The sequence below is a fragment of the Vombatus ursinus genome, unplaced genomic scaffold (genome assembly GCF_900497805.2).
Source record: "Vombatus ursinus unplaced genomic scaffold, bare-nosed wombat genome assembly UNPS02014770.1, whole genome shotgun sequence".
NCBI lineage: Eukaryota > Metazoa > Chordata > Mammalia > Diprotodontia > Vombatidae > Vombatus > Vombatus ursinus.
Genome location: NW_020954548.1, coordinates 14,841,082 through 14,857,410, shown reverse-complemented (window position 1 = coordinate 14,857,410; position 16,329 = coordinate 14,841,082). Strand labels below are relative to the sequence as shown.

General features: G+C 39.1%; 1 protein-coding gene across 4 annotated transcripts in view; it reads right to left on the bottom strand.

The window, feature by feature from the left end:
- FREM1 (FRAS1 related extracellular matrix 1) overlaps nucleotides 1–16,329 on the bottom strand; it is a 161,590-nt gene that overhangs the window by 115,920 nt on the left and 29,341 nt on the right. For all 4 annotated transcript variants that reach the window (XM_027863226.1, XM_027863228.1, XM_027863227.1 and 1 more), the window contains exons 3-6: nucleotides 11,100–11,194; nucleotides 9,842–10,143; nucleotides 6,641–6,837; nucleotides 2,949–3,272 (exon numbers count right to left, since the gene is read on the bottom strand). In XM_027863226.1, the coding sequence (XP_027719027.1) occupies nucleotides 2,949–3,272; nucleotides 6,641–6,837; nucleotides 9,842–10,143; nucleotides 11,100–11,194 (918 nt within the window). The remainder of the gene's footprint in view (nucleotides 1–2,948; nucleotides 3,273–6,640; nucleotides 6,838–9,841; nucleotides 10,144–11,099; nucleotides 11,195–16,329) is intronic.

The window sequence follows — 16,329 nt, the reverse complement described above, 5'->3', positions numbered from 1 at the left end:
AATTCAATGAGAACTTACTAAGCACCTACTATATGCAAAACATTATGCCAAGCATCAGGGCTACAAAGATGGTGGTTTAATAGTCCCTATCCTCAAGGATTTTACATTCAACTGGGGAGGGGGAGACACACACATAATATTTACAGAGATAAATTAATAGAAAGTATATACAGCATAATTTGGTAGAAAAAGTACACTAACAAGAGGAATCAGGAAAGCCTAAGGTCCCATGTAAGGTGACACTTAAATTTAGCCTTCAAGGGAGTAAGAAATTCCAAGAGTTGAAGATAGAGAGGATACACATTCAAAACTAGGGGTTCTTAACCTGGAATGTACAGATTGGTTCATGGATATATTTCAGGAGATCTTGGATGGGAAAGAATACATCTTTATTTTCACATGGCTTTGATTTTCTTTAAGTTCTTGTATTTTAAAATATATTTAAAATAGCAGCTCCTTTAGTGGTGGCAAAGAATTGGAAACTGAGGGGATGCCCATCAACTGGGAAATGGCTGAACAAGTTGTGATATATGATTGTGATGGAATATTGTTGTGCTAGAGGAAATGACAAGCAGCATGCTTTCAGAAAAACATGGAAGACTTATATGAACTGATCCAAAGTGAAGTAAGCAGAACCAGGTGAATACTGTACACAGTAACAGCAATATTGTAAGGATAATCAACTTCGAAAGACTTAGCTACACTGTTGAAGACAAAAACAATTCCAAAACACCCATGATGAAAAATGTTATCCACTTCCAGAGAGACAACTGATAAATTCTGAGTGCAAACTGAAGGATACTTTTTTCACTTTATTTTTCTTGCCTTTTTTCCAACATGGCTAATATGGAAATATGTTTCACATAGCTTCATATGTATAATTGACACATTGTTTGCCTTCTCAATGAGTGGAGAAAAGGAGAAAATTGAGAACTCAATTTTTTAAATATTAAAAATAAAATAATAAAAATTTTTTAAATGCATTTAAAAACATCCTGAGAAAAGATCTTCATCAGATTGTTAAAGGGGTCCATAAAACAAAAAAAGTTAAGAATCCCTGCTCTATGTCCATGATCTTAAACTCAAATTGCATATTTAGTTTAAGTTCATACCATTGATATTGTTGTACTATTACCATCTCAATGTTTCTCTTCACAAAAATGTATAATTTAATGAACTATTTATCTGACCAAGGGGATGAAGGCCTTTTCAGAGCAACTAGCAATTATTTTGAGGCTTGGGTTTGAGATTACCACAAGCAATTCTCACTTCAAGAGCAAAACAGAAGACATCACTAATGAAAGAAGTAATAAACATGGAATACAAGTTCTATATTGGAAAGAGCATTGGTTTAGAAACATAATGCTTGGGTTCACACCTGGACTCTGTCCTTTTATTACCTATGTGAACTAAGGTAATTAACTTCATTTTTCTTGGTTCTGTTTTCCTCCTATGTTAGACTAACTGATTTGTAAGGTAGCCCTTTCCATTCAGGGTAGAATGGAAACTTAGGTAGACAAAGATAAAAGTAACACAATAACTCTTGATTCTATAAACCACTGGTCCAAATAATAAATAACTATAGATAATCCAGTTGGCATCAGGACCATTGCAAAGCTTCTTTTAGAAGCCTTGCCCAAACCAGCTGGGCCCCAAACCCACAGGCAATCATGGTTTCCAGGCCGCATACAGCTCATAAGATCATAGTCTTAAGGCTGGAAAGAAACTTAGCTTCACCTATTTCAACCCAGTCATTTTAGAGATGGAGAAACTGAGGCCTAAAGAGGTTAACTGACTTGCTCAAATTAGTAACTACACCCAATAGTAAAATCACCTGAAGTTTGGATTATCTTTATTCAAATAAAAGAGATAATTATCGGTGCACTGTGTGCAAGCATGTGTGCGATACAGAATTCTCTTACTGATCTATAAACTCCACAAAGGCAAGATTGTGTCTTATCTATACTCAATCCCGCTCTACCACTGAATACAGTACTTTATTAACAGGAGGTGTTTAAATAAATGAATAAGCTGACAGTTCTTGTTATAGTAGTCACATTTCCCACACCCTCAGTTTCAAGGTCCATTTGGTATTTCCAAAGCCAAAATACCTGCACAGTAACCCTCTAAATAGTAGCATGGCTGGATCTGTAGCTGGAGGTAAATCTGTGTCAATAATTTGAAAATTACTCCATCACAGGAAGTTTTGAGAGGCAAGGTCATCAAAAGAATAACTGGGGCTTTCACAGTTGAGAGAGGGAAATGAAAGCAAAGGGTCAAACCAAGTATTTACAGCCTTAAAAGTCTTTCTATCCTTGAGAGCGAGTATGGAAAAAATGCTTAAATTACATGGAAGGCAATTTGCTAACCCTGGGGACATTCATTTTCTACAATAAACCTTAACAACAGCAATTTAAACTTTTCACCATGTTTTCACCAACTTCCTGGTAGGTCTTGAGGTAAGTAAGACACTATTATATGGGAGACTGTAGCCAGCTATTCTCCAGAAAAAATTAGAGGAAATGAGCTTAAATTGCAGTCAGGGGGGCTTTAGATTAGACAGGAAGAATCTCCTGACAGATGAGTCTATTCAGTATTAGAGTGAGTTTCCAAGTGAGTTTTGAGAAACTTCTTCCTTGAAAGCATCTTCATAAACTTCAATTTGGGGAGCCCAAGGGAAAAAAAAGCTACATAAATATCCATTTACTTTCCATAAACCATAGAATTCTTCAGAAGAAAGGGTCTGCCTTCATTCTTAGCAACTCTTCCACCCATAATAATCCACGGGCCACTTGGACAGATCTATGCCTATGTCTGGATTCTCATCTACTAAATAAAATTTACATGAAAGCTGTTTGACAGCTAGGGAAAGTAGTGATGAACTGAACGGCTGCTTAAAGTCTTTAATAAGTTCAATAAGCTCTGAGCATTGTTTCCACCCAAGTTACCTCATAATTTCTCCTCTCGATGTGGCTGCTATTGGGAGGCTGATAGGCAATCTGCATGTCACTTAGATCTTTCCAGGTGAATGAGGAGATCTCTTTGGTGTGATCCAGCAGGTGGGTGAAGTACCCCTGGAGAGGGGGCTTGGTGATGTTGAACACCAGCAAAGATTTGGGTGTCTCATCATCTTCACAGTCCACAGTAGAGGTGGTGATGGAGCTCAGGATGAATTGATCCACCTCCAGAATGTAGGTGGGCATGAATGCAGCCCTGGGGATCTGATTGGGAAAGGCTGCTTTGATGGAGACAGGCAGCCACACACTCTCTGACTTTGGGAGGGGAAAAGACCATATTAGAAAATGAATAAACAAATAAAAACCCCATGCACTGCACCCTCGGCCGACCTTAACTAGCACAGTTAGTAACGCCCTCGTCCCAATATCACAGTAGCCTAGATTTAGAGCCAGAGAGCAACCCCAGCCCTGAAAGGCCTTTACCTCAATTCCTCTCATTTTTTTACATATGAAGAAACTGAGGCCCAAAGGAACAAACAGACTTGCCCATGGCCACACAAAAACTAATTTAAACATGGCTCCTTTGATTAGAAATCCAGTGCTCTTTCCATAGTACCACATGGGCTCTCTATTTCTCATTGTAAACTCAAGTACCTTGAACAGAGTAGGCATTTAACAAATGTGTATTGAATTGAAAGTATTCAATTACCTTATTTTCCAGAGACCAAACCACCTCTTTATCAAAAAATTAAAATTAAAAAAAATTCACCAGTCATTAACACACAATTCGATACATAATTTTTTTTTCATTTATTTACTTATTTATAAGGACAAACACAAGTACAATGTGCAGATTCTGTAAACTGGTCGGTAGGCAATGGAGAGCGTCCAAGCAGCATGGTATACAGTAGATAGAGTTCTACACTGAGAATCAGGAATACCTGACTTCACAAATGGTTAACCTCCCACAATTGTAATGAAGCTCAAAGGAGAAAAAGTATATAAAGTACTTTGAAAATTGCCAAGTGCTGTAGAAAAGTCAGTTATTATTTTCCACTGAGGTATAGAATCCTTCCAAAGTATAAGCCATTTTATGTAGGCATCTAGGTAGCACAGTGAGTAGACTGCCAGGCCTGGAATCCTGAAAATCCAAGTTTAAATCCAACCTCAGACACCCACTAGCTGTGTGACCTAGGACAAATAATTTAACCTCTATTTGTCTCAGTTTCCTCATCTGTAAAATGGGGATAATAACAGCGTCTACTTCCCAGGGTTGTTGTGAGGATCAAAGGAGATAATCGTTGTAAAGCAGTCAGCAGAGTGCCTGGCACATAGTAAGTGCTATATAAATGTTATCTATTATGATTATGATTATTTGGAAGTACACAAAACTGTGACTCAGGAGACTTGAATTCTAGATACCGCTCTACTGCAAATTAATTATAATGACCTTGGGTAAATCATTTACTTTCTCTCAGTCTCAGCTTCCCCTTCTTTAAAAATGAGATTAGGTGGTGCAGTGGATAAAGCATTGGCCTTTGAGTCAAGAGGACCTGAGTTCAAATCCAGCCTTGGACACTTTATGGGAAAATCACTTCACCCCAATTGCCTCCGTGTGTGTGTGTGTGTGTGTGTGTGTGTGTGTGTGTGTAAATGAGATTAGATTAGATAGCCTTTAAGGTTCCTCCCTACTTTAATAATGTCTGGTTCAAAGTATATTTTAACCATCATTACCGATAAGGTTACCACCAGAGTTGAGTTAGCTCTCTTGAGCAGGAGAAATGCCAGGGGATTGAAGAAGTCCAAACTAATTAGCTATTTTCCCCCCAAAACAACTATCTTATATTAAATACAGGCATGATCAGACTTTTGCAAAAACATCCCTTATCTATGATACAAGTAGAGTCTCAGATTAAGACTAAAACTGGATCAGAGGACACAAAGATTTAGAGTGAGAAGGAACCTTAGAGACTAACTGGTCTAATTTCTTCCCTTTGGGGAGGAAGAACAGAACCACCCATACAACATGAAATGACCACCAGTCTTTCAAACAATCCCAAAGCATATTCACGTTTTCGTCTCGGTTAGAAGACTAGAGAAGCTAGATGAGGAAAACAGCATTTTGAAACTAATGAGGGTTAGATAACCAATGGATGGCCTGTGTGCTCTACTGACATCCTCACGCTATCGAGGAAAAATGAGGAAGATCTTCAGCATCTTGAGTATATTCCCTTTGGCAAAATTATAGGAAGGCATGAGTAAAAATCGCTAGGCACAGATGGGCTGCAATCTCCAGAATGCATGAGTACCAAAGTATATTCTCTGACAATCTTTATCGGAAGAGACTAGGAAGAGAGATGGGTAGATTAACTTACAGGAAAAATCTGCTTGATGCCCTATCTCCTCGACATCCTACTCACTAAATCCCACATTTGGACAAAAGTAAAGTTTCTCTGCCTGCTTTAGAGCAAAACAATTTGTTTCTGATAGCAGTTTTGATGGAAGCTAGCTTTTCTCTATGTCCTATGAAGCTCATCCACTAGTTCTTATAACCTGTATAGAGGTTACAGATGGACAACAGGACTAAAAATGAACTGGAAGAGAATGGGCTAGATTTCCTTTGAGCTACTATATAGTTCTAACAGCCCCAAGATCCTCCCTGAAACAATATTTTTCCTATGACGCTGCATGGTTATGAGTTATAGAAATCCCCAAACAATTAGAGATGAAGATCAACCAGTAGGAAATGTAGAGATGCAGATGGGGTGTGAGCAGGATACATGACACAATAAATAATTACACAGGAGAAATGAAATGGACAACATAAGGGAAACACATGACCAGAAGAAGAAATGGTCCACTATTCCCTGAGCCCCAGTTTCCTCATCTGAAAAATAAGGGAACTGGACTGATGGCCTCTGAAATTCTTTCCAGCTCTCAGTCTATGATTCTATATATCAAAAGAAAAAAGAAACCAATAGTCAAGCAGCAGATTGCATTAGTATTCTCACAATTTCAGGAGAACGTAAGGAAGGCCCCCAGAATGTGGGATGGATAGCCCAAGGTAAACTCATAGGAGGACAGACAACATTTACACAAGACGGCCAGTCATGGATTGGTTTCGATCTGTATTGTTAGAAGGAATATCCACATTGCTGGAGTAAATGCTACTACATAGGCTCATCCCAAGGAGAGTGTGGAACTTCAACTAACTCACACTGTATGGGCCCTTTACCCTTCACAACAGATAAAAGCTGATGGAATTGACTATCTAGGGCCATCTTAAAGAGGAAAAGAAGGCCTTGGCAAAGAACAAAATGTAGTCTGACAGGAGTACTTGTATAGGGGATAAAGATAACTCTATCGTCAAGTAGCCAGCTATAGTCCCACCTGAATTATCCAGGTGATAATATGTGGTGGGGCGGAGGGAAGGAGAGAAGCAGATGGAATAAGATGTGCTGATTGTATATGAGTTCCGTGAACCTTTTTTTTTTTTTTTTAAATCACTGTTAACACTGTCATCGTCTCTTCCTCAAGTATACCACCTCCTCGAGTCTTTGGGCGTTCCAACTACATACAACATGGGACCTCCCTAAGACCCAGAGTCCAAAGGTAAGCATCCCAACTTTATTTAACTGCTATAATTCCACCAGAAAATACACAGCCATAACCCTGAGTTCTACCTTGTATATGGATTTACTCCTGATATCAGTGAGGTCCAGCCTGATGGAGATATAATCGATGTTCGGAGAAGGGGGGTGCAAGTGCTGATATCGCAATCCCATTAGCAAAAACTCCTCACAGCTGACTTTGAGACTCTCAATCTTCTTCAACCCTGGGGCACAGCTGCCACTAGGGCACCGTTGATCTTTTCTGTATTCTAAAACAAACAGATAATGCATTAAAACTTTCCTTGATTAAAAATGCGAGAAAACAAAAGGCAACACATGACAAAGCCTCTCTCTCACGGATTCCATACCAACCCCCCTTCCACCAAACCTCCCACAATGATCATGTGTTCCCTTTTCATCAGACTTCATATCCATAGCAGAGTTGGTGGTTATCCTCAAAGGATGCAATTTACTGAAAAGTACAATCAATTGACCAGGCCACAAGGCTCTCATGAGCCTCTCTACGCCCTCAGGAAATGCAGTACCAGAAAACTAAATGAATTATGTGTTCTTTACCACTCAACCAGCACATCCCTATTCATCCCTGGCAAATGGGCCAGGGACTCATTTCAAAACAGCTTTTCTCAGAGGCTTCATGTGTGCCACACATGAAGGTCAGTGACCTCACAAGTTTAGTGAAAACAATATGATTAGTTATCCTTTGGCCAAAGTCTCTCACAGCTCATCAAGAAAGAGAATGTCAAATGTTCTCAAGGCATCAATGCAATCATTCACTAGCCACCAGGGATAAGCAATTATTTCCATTATCACAATGGGATAATTTAATTGTAGAAATAATCTCTCACCTACGTATTAAAAGAAACTAAAGGGAGTGAGGGTGAGATCAAACAATATGGATAAGTAGACAGATGTGATGGGACCAGGCTGGCAGCCCCAAAACTGCAGGCATAGCCTGCAGCCATCATCTGGAAAGTCAGAGAAGCCACATTTTCTTGTTGTGTCCCAGACACCCCTGCATTGCCCCCAGCTGTTCTGCAGGGCAGAAGGACTTGGAAACACCTTTAAAAAGTGTAATTGGGATGGGTTGCCAATCATAGCTCATTATGAATAAAAACAAAATCTAATCAAAGTTTAAATATAAAATATTTCTGCGTCTGAACAAATACGAAATAAAAAATACATCACTATCAAACTTTTTATAATCCCTAACTTTTATGCTGAATGTTGATTGAACAAATGAATTCACTATCAGGAACTGATTTTCTAACTTTTGTAATAAAGGAACCAGTCTGAATTTCTAGAAATCACAGTAAAGAATAAGTAAAACTGAATCAACAGGTAGCAGCTTACGCTACAAAAGAAGCCTCTCATAGATATTAGTTGTCATCTTTTCACCCTAACCCCTAACCCCAGTGGCTATAAGGGAATTAGAAGGAAATGTCAGGTGTCTTCCTGGCTCTGATCATTAGCACAGTGGTTCCAAGATAGCCCCTAGGTATTTGTGAGAGTTGAGAATGGTGAAGCATGGAGTATGAAATGTGGACAGAAGATGAGTTTGGGGCTTGGAAATATTATTGGTGGCATTAGAGATAGTGAATGAATAGGGTGGAATGTGACTGCAGAAGCCAAGAGAGAGTGAGGAATTAGTACTTATGCTTGTGGATGTCCTGGGACAGGTGGATTCCTGGCAATCTGTTGGTGACACTGGGTGAAAAGTAAGCTTTGGTACTGTGGGGTTAGGGAGTATGGAAACAAAGGCAAAGCTGTATTACATTTCACCAGTGCTCCAAAGCCAGAGTTTTAGTACATGTTAGATCTCCAGGTTTGAGGAAAAAAGCCTGGTTCACGTCAGGTGAGATGTTTGAACAGCACAATTCTGAGCCCTCAGTATTTCCTTTTTTTTGGAGAGGGGGTTTGCTAGGCAATGGGGTTAAGTGACTTGGCCAGGGACACACAGCTAGTGAATGTTACATGTCTGAGGTGGGATTTGAACTGAGGTCCTCCTGACTCCAGGGCCAGTGCTCTACCCATTGCGCCACCTAGCTCCCCCTCAATAGCTCCACAGAGGAAAGGAGCATGCTAGGAGATGGACGGGGTGGGCTGAGACGTGTAAGCGACCAGTACTGAGCATAAGAGGATGTGTGTGACTGAGCCCACATCACAGAGGGTTTTATTCACAAAGAATAATTCTCTAACGAGGGCTCTGCCTGAATTTTAATGTGACTTTTGTGGGGGGAGAAGAACAGAGGCGGGGGGAGAAAGAGAGAGAGAGAGAGAGAGCATATAAATGTTTTTTGTTTGTTTTAGTCAATGATCATCTCCTTTAAAAGCTTCTGTCAATGACTAAACATGGGCATGGAGGTGAACCTGAACTTTCGAAAGCTTATACCTTTGAGGCAGCTAGGTAGAGTACTGGATAGAATTCAGGGCCTTTCCCTCTTCCCCTCCCCTTCCCCCTCCCCCTCTCTAGACACGCAGGCGATCCTCCCACCCCATCTCATTACTGATCGGCACACGAGCTTTGAGCTCTTTTGTTTCTGAGCTGAGTTGCTTCCCCCTCCCCACCTGGTGGCCACTCCTGTTCCCGGGACTCACTATATTTATGACAAACTTCATGCAGACAACTGATCTGAGTAGTTGACTGTAGCCTCAGCTTGAGGTTTGCCAACCTCAACTTCCCTGGTACCTGAGATTTTAGATTTGTGCCACCCCACCCCCAGCTCCTTTCAGTCTTAATTAAGAGTAGAATGCATGAGGGCAGCTAGGTGGCACAGTGGATAAAGCACCAGCTCAGAGTCAAGAGGAACTGAGCGACCCTGAGTGATGCTATCAGACACTTGATACTAGCTGTGTGACCCTGGGCAAGTCACTTAACCCCTGATTGCCTCACCAAAAAAAAAAAAAAAAAAAAAAAGTAGAATGCATGCTTATCAAGGGCAGAGACAATTCCATTTTTCTCATATTCTCAGTGAATAGCATAGTGCCAGGCATATAGTAGGCAATTAAATGCAAATTAAATTTAATTGAACTACTGTTCATGAACCCTTTGCTCTAATCAATGGGTTATATCTACTCACAATCGCCTGAATAAAGTCTGTTTATTCCTAGCTCATGCTGTGCCCATGCCTGAAATAGCCTATCTTTCTCCCATCTATGCCTACTTTATCTATGCTTTAAGGTCTAGTATTCATCCGTTTACCTAAGTCAAGAAATATAAAGTAATATTAATAATAATATTTTAAAATGGCGTACGGGACTCGGGGAAAAAGCTGTGGGGCTGGTCTCCTCGCAGTTCGCTTTGTTGCGGCTCCACAATGACAATCTGACCATGGGCTGGTAGACCGGTTTCTAATGGAGAGAGCCTTACGGTGCATTCCAGATTCATCCTTCTCTCATAATCAAAACTGAGCACGTTCTTATCGATTTTTCTGGAGAGACCATAGAACTCAGGCACCTCCGGTGCCCTGGTGTTCATCTGGATGATGCTACAATCTGGCTCCAGGAGATAAACTCGAAGGATGAAAGTTTCAGTGAAGGTTTCAGTCTCTGTAAATCTGGATAAAGAAAGAGAGCAGAATTAGGATTGTTGATGCCTCATCCTGACTGTCAAATAGACTTTCAGTTGTTTCTTAGATTCAAGGCCAATTCTCATCCAAGGCACAAATTAGACTGGTTTTCTCTCCTCCCTACTCAACTCCAGCCTTCTTATGCTGCATCCCTTCCTTGGGAGGCAGGAGGATGGAGGGGAAAGTGTGATGGAGAACGAGAGGTATCTTTTTAGACAAGGTTACTATGAGAATTTATTTTGCTTGACTATGCATTTTTGTTTCAAGGATTCTATTTTATTTTTCCAAAGGGAGGGAAGATAGAAAGGAGGAGAGAAGAAAGGAAGGAAAGAGAGAGGGAAGGAAGGAAAGAAGGAAGAGAAAGTTAGATGTGGAGGAGAAAGACTTACATTCAAATCCTGTTCACTTTCTACCTGAGTGACCCTGAGCAAGTTAATTAACAGTTCTGTGCCTCAGTTTCCTCATCTGTAATAATAATAGATAAGATTTATTTTGTGCCTCGAGGTTTGAAAAGCACTTTATAAATATTATCTCATTTAATCCTCACAACCACACTGTAAATTAAGTGCTATCATTAATCCTGTTTTACAGATGAGGAAACTGAGGCTGAGACAGGCCAAATGACTTTCCCAGAATCACAAAACCAGTTAGTGTCTGAGGGCAAGATTTGAAGAATTCTGGAAGAAGTACAGGGTTAAACAGTTGAACCATATAAAACCCAAACTTGATGATCCAAATGTGTAACAGTGAAAGCTTTGACTATAGTCTCTATTTCAAGTTGGGATCCCAGAAGCCCACAAGCATTTTCCATGAAGGAAGCTCTTTGGCTCTGTCCCTTGGACCTTGCAGTTCCCCCTTCCTACTACCTTACAATAATCACCCACTGATCAAAGCTTATAATAGTTGGACAGAATGAAAATTGAGGCCAAAACAGTGTGGCTTACCTGTAGAGTCTAAACTTAACAGCATCTTCATCTAGGATTGGGCAACCATTATGAGTGTACTTTACTTCATTAGGAAGGAAATGACAGTCAAATACCTAGTGTATGGTGAATAAAGGATAAGTATGAGAAGCATGGCACCAAATTCTACTCTTTCAAGCTGCCCACTAATTGCCTAGAGAGATATGCGGGCTGATGCCTATTTAGTTTAACGGCCATGCATGAAGAGTTTACCCTCCATGCACCTGCGTAGACAGCTGTGCCATGCTCTAAGCATACCTGGCACATAAAAATTGAAACTTACCAAATGGATGCATTAGAGAGTGATTACATGCATCAACAAATGCTTGTTGGATTAGACTGGATCACAAAATTATTTTCATACTCCACTAGTGAATTGGAAATCTGATTCAATTTACAAAAATTTAATATACACACAATAAAAGCATTTACTTTACACCTGAGTACATACATGCACATGCAAACACCCTGTAAAAGTTATACCTGTTTATATACACTTCAAAATTTACACTAGCATATACACATATAAAGGGAAAGGGAAAGGGAAAGGGAAAAGGAAAGGAATATTTATTAAATGTGCCAGGCACTGTGCTAAGAGCTTGACAAATATTATCTCATTTAATTCTCACAACAGCCTTTGAAGTACATGCTATTACTACTCTCATTTTATAATTGAGGAAACCAGATTGATCTAGAGGTTAAGTGACTTGCCCAGGGTCACACAGATAGTTAAGTATCTGAGACTAGATTCAAACTCAGGTCTTCCTGACTCCAAGCCAGCTCTATCCAATGTGCCACATAGCTGCTTCCATTTACCTATGTATCTATCTGTACATCTATCTATCTATCTATCTATCCATATGTCTGTCTGTCTCTGTCTACCTATCTACATACATGTGTATATGTATATGTGTGTATGTATACACGCATACATATATATGCTTTTAACAAAGCATATTTTCTCTTTTTACAATGATTTTGTCAGTGAGATGCAGAAAGGCATATAAATGTACATATGCACATGCACATATATATGCATGTGTATGTACATACATATTTATACATAGGTATATACATATATTTGTACACTTATATGTATGTATGTATATATACACACAGACACATACATCATCACCATCCTTTGTATTGAAAGATGACGCCCCTGACAGAGGTAATGTGTATTTGTTTTTAGAACTTCCATTCTATATACATTTCCAAAAACTGCCTTTATTAACCCTCTCATAACAGATTATCATAGAAGAGAAGAGGAAGACCAGCAAAGAATTGCATTTAGTTAAAATTACACAAATTTCATTGCTGCAGTTTGACCACAGTAGGTGAAAAAATTGCTAATTATTTCCTTCAGGAACCTTATACTCTTTTTAAAAGGGTCTTCTCTAATCTTTAGCTCAGGTCTACTAGAGAAATGCTGTTTCAAGCATCTCATTTCTCAATGTTTGATATCTGGCTTTTGAGTTTGAAAGCTTACATTTACAAAATCTCAAATCTTGTCAGTCAATTCAATCCACTCTCAAGATAAGTTTATCACTAATAGAAGTGCTTTTCTTTTCCCAGAGACATCATCGGTTTCTCTTTTTAGTTGACAACAAGGAAAAAGATAAACAACAGGCCTTTCTCCATCTTACTGACAAATAGTCATTGTAAAAAAAGAGACAATCTGCTTTGTTAAAAGAAACATCTGTTTTATGTTTCCTAATATGTTTTCCTTTTATAAAAGGCGACAACCATAATTGTCTATAAATTTACTAACTAAAACAAAGGAGAGCTAAATCCTTTTCTAATTACTGTCTAGCTTTGTTTTTTTCCACTTCAACTGCTTTTCAATTACAATTTATAATTAAATTGTCACACATTCCTAACTCATTACTCACTTTAATGACAATGAACCAGTTCAAACTGGAGACACTTTCTCAATGTTGCATTTCCTGTTAGATATGGGGTTGGAGGTGCTTTGCCATTCCCAAAAAATATTCAACAAAACATTTCAACATATTTTTAAGCTCCTACTATGTGCTTGGGAATGCAAAGATGAATTTCGCATTTTTAACAAATGCAGGAAATTTTGTGAGAAAGCTAATTTCTAAAACAGGAAGATATGGAGTCCGGGAGTTTACCTGATTGAACATATCAAGGGACATCATTGAACAGAATGCACTTTGTGTGTGCCAATCTAAATCCCTTTTCAAATATCTGATAGGAAATTAAACCTGTTGGTTCTAAGACAAACTTCAGTAATGAAATAAAAACTCTAATTGAGCAGATGTTAAACAAAACATTTTCTGTGCAAACCACATGAAACTGTTCATTACCCAGCAGGGCATTGTTAATACAATTGTCTCTCCAGAAAAGTGGTTTACACAAGCTCTGGACTGAATTTACTATTAAACTATATTAAAGAATAACATGTTTTTGTGTCTGGGCCTCCTCCTAGGGAAAATACCATAGAAACTGAAAACTTAAGGATACCTGAACCAGTTCAGAGAAACATGAAAACAATTCCCAACAACATTCGACCTTTGATTCCAAAAAAACCAAATGAATCATTCTCTCTCTAGGTGAGTTTACAATGACCAGGAAATATCAGAACACAATAATATGAAGAGTCCATGGGTAGCTTTGGGGATTTAAAAACAAATAGTTTTGCACAATTCTAAAAGTTTAAAAGACGAAAGTAAAATGAAAGCGAAATTCCCAATATTTATAGGTTTATCCAGATCCAAAAGAATTTTCTGAGCCTCAAAACTACTATTTCATCAGATTTATCCCTGGAAAATATATATTCTGGAAGTTTTAAGACATGCTTCCATTTTCTTCAGAATGTGCAAAAGGGTGCCAATCAAGTTCATAGCAATAGCAACAATGACACCAACACGATGACACAGTAAATAGAGCGCTGGGCTTAGAATCAGTAAGATTTAAATTCAAATCCTGTCTCAGACATTTATTAGCTGTGTGACCCTGAGCAAGTGACTTAACCCCTGTCTGCCTAATTTCCTACTCTGTAAAACTGAGGTAAAAACAGCACCTTCCTTACAGGGTTGTTGTGAAGATCAAATCAGATAATACATGTAAAGCATTTAGCCAACCTCAAAGCACTAAAATAAAATTCTAGCTATTATCGTTTGCAATGCTTTATAATTAGTTACAAAGATCCTATAAGAATTCCCCTTCTTCCCTTCCATATATTTCTGTTTCCTTGTATGTGCTCTATTCCCATGGGTCTCAGTTTCCTCATCTATAAAAATGAAAGGCTAGAATGAAATACACTCTAAGGTATGTTCTACCTCTAAATCTATAATGATCCAATTTCCTCAGATGCCTAGGTGGCAAATGGATAAAACGCTGGACCTGGAGTTAGGAAGACCTGAGGTCAAATACTGCCTCAGACCCATACTAGGTGGGAGACCCTGGGCAAGTCACTTAACCTCTCTCTGCCTCAGTTTTCTTGTTTATAAAATGGGGGTAAAAATAGCACCGATTTCCAGAGGTCGTTATAAGGATCAAATGAGGTGATTATAAAGCACAGTGCCTGACGTATGGTAGCACTATATAAATGTTAGCTATTATTATTATCATTATTATTATTATTAGATAACTTATGTAAAGTGCTTTGCAAACCTTACAATGCTATATAGATGCTAGATATTATTATCCCATGACAAGATTATTTCTGACATCCCTTCGAGGTCTCAACCCACAATTCTCAATCCTATGGACTAGACTGCCAAAATATAAGATAATGGAACAGGCTGAGAGGCGAGCGCATGGGTTTTAAAAGTCCAAAAGAACTGGGAACTGTTGCCCAAGGGCCTGAGCAGCTGTGGCTGATCTTCCGCGGAGCCTTTTCAGACTTATCTAGAGCTCTTTGGCTGGCAAATTGGAGCACAAATCTCAGAGTAGTACAAGCTCTCAGGAGACTCTGAGTATCTGACTGCTGCTACAGAAGGTCTGACTACACCCAAGGGTGTCCTCTCTGGGATGTTGTGATTCTTTCTAAATAGGGCTAGAAACAGAATGTGATGATTTAAAAAAAAAAAAAAGGTCCATAGCTAACCATCTGAGATAAAGAGGGAAAAAATAAGCCACTTTTATTTTTGTCTGAGGCATCTCATTATCCTCTTCTTGTGTCATTTTAACAAACTTTTAACAACATCAGAGTGGGCCTGCTTCAGCCAATGGAGGGGCTAAGGATACCCTCAGTTCAGCAGCAAGGTCCAAGCTCCCCAATTCTTCCAGCAGAATGACACATGGTTTGAGTTGTACATATGTTTTTCTTTCATTTGGGGGCAAACTAAATCTACATGAGGGAAAAGAAGCTTGTGGTGGTGTTAGTGCTGCATAAAAGCGTGGAGCGGTGGATGGAGCACCACACGAGTTCAAGTCTCAGATCTTTCATTTACTAGCTGCGTGATGACGGACAAATTTCTTCCCTGTGGAACCCTCAAGCTTCCCATTTGTGAAAGGGGAGTAATAATACTCACGCCCACGAGGTGATTGTGCTGAAAGCACTTTAGTGAGGCATTATGATGCTATAGAAATTTTCACTATTATTGGTGTGCCCCATCATGCCCCACACTTTAAGAAAATTGGATCCACAGAAAATAAAGATTTAGGGATCATGACCTTGGAGGTCATATAGAGCAACCCCAACATTTTACAGACTGGCAAACCAACACCCAGTGAAGTTAAGGGATTTTCCTAAGGTCACACTGTATAAGTGAATGGCAGAGCTAGGAAGAGAAGACTTTGACTCCAGTTCCAATGCTCTTTCCCTGGCACCATATAAAAAATTGACAAGTTAAAAGGGTGATTCTCCCACTTTACAAAACCACTGACCATAGATCAGTCCCAAATAATAATAATAATAACAGATGGTATTTTTGTACCACTTTAAATTTTGCAAAGTGCTTTAAAAATATCATCTCATTTTATCTTCATAAAAACCCTGTAAGGGAGGTGCTCTCATTATCCTGAATTTACAGATGAGGAAACTGATGCAAATAGAAGTTAAATGACTTGCCCAGGGTCATATACAGTTAGTAAGAATATGAGGCTGGATTTAAACTCAGGGCTTCCTGACTACAGGATCAACACTCTTTCCATTGTACCACCTAGTTGCCCCTAGAAAGCTTTGATGATGATGATGATGATGATGATGATGATGATGATGATGATGATGATGATGATGATG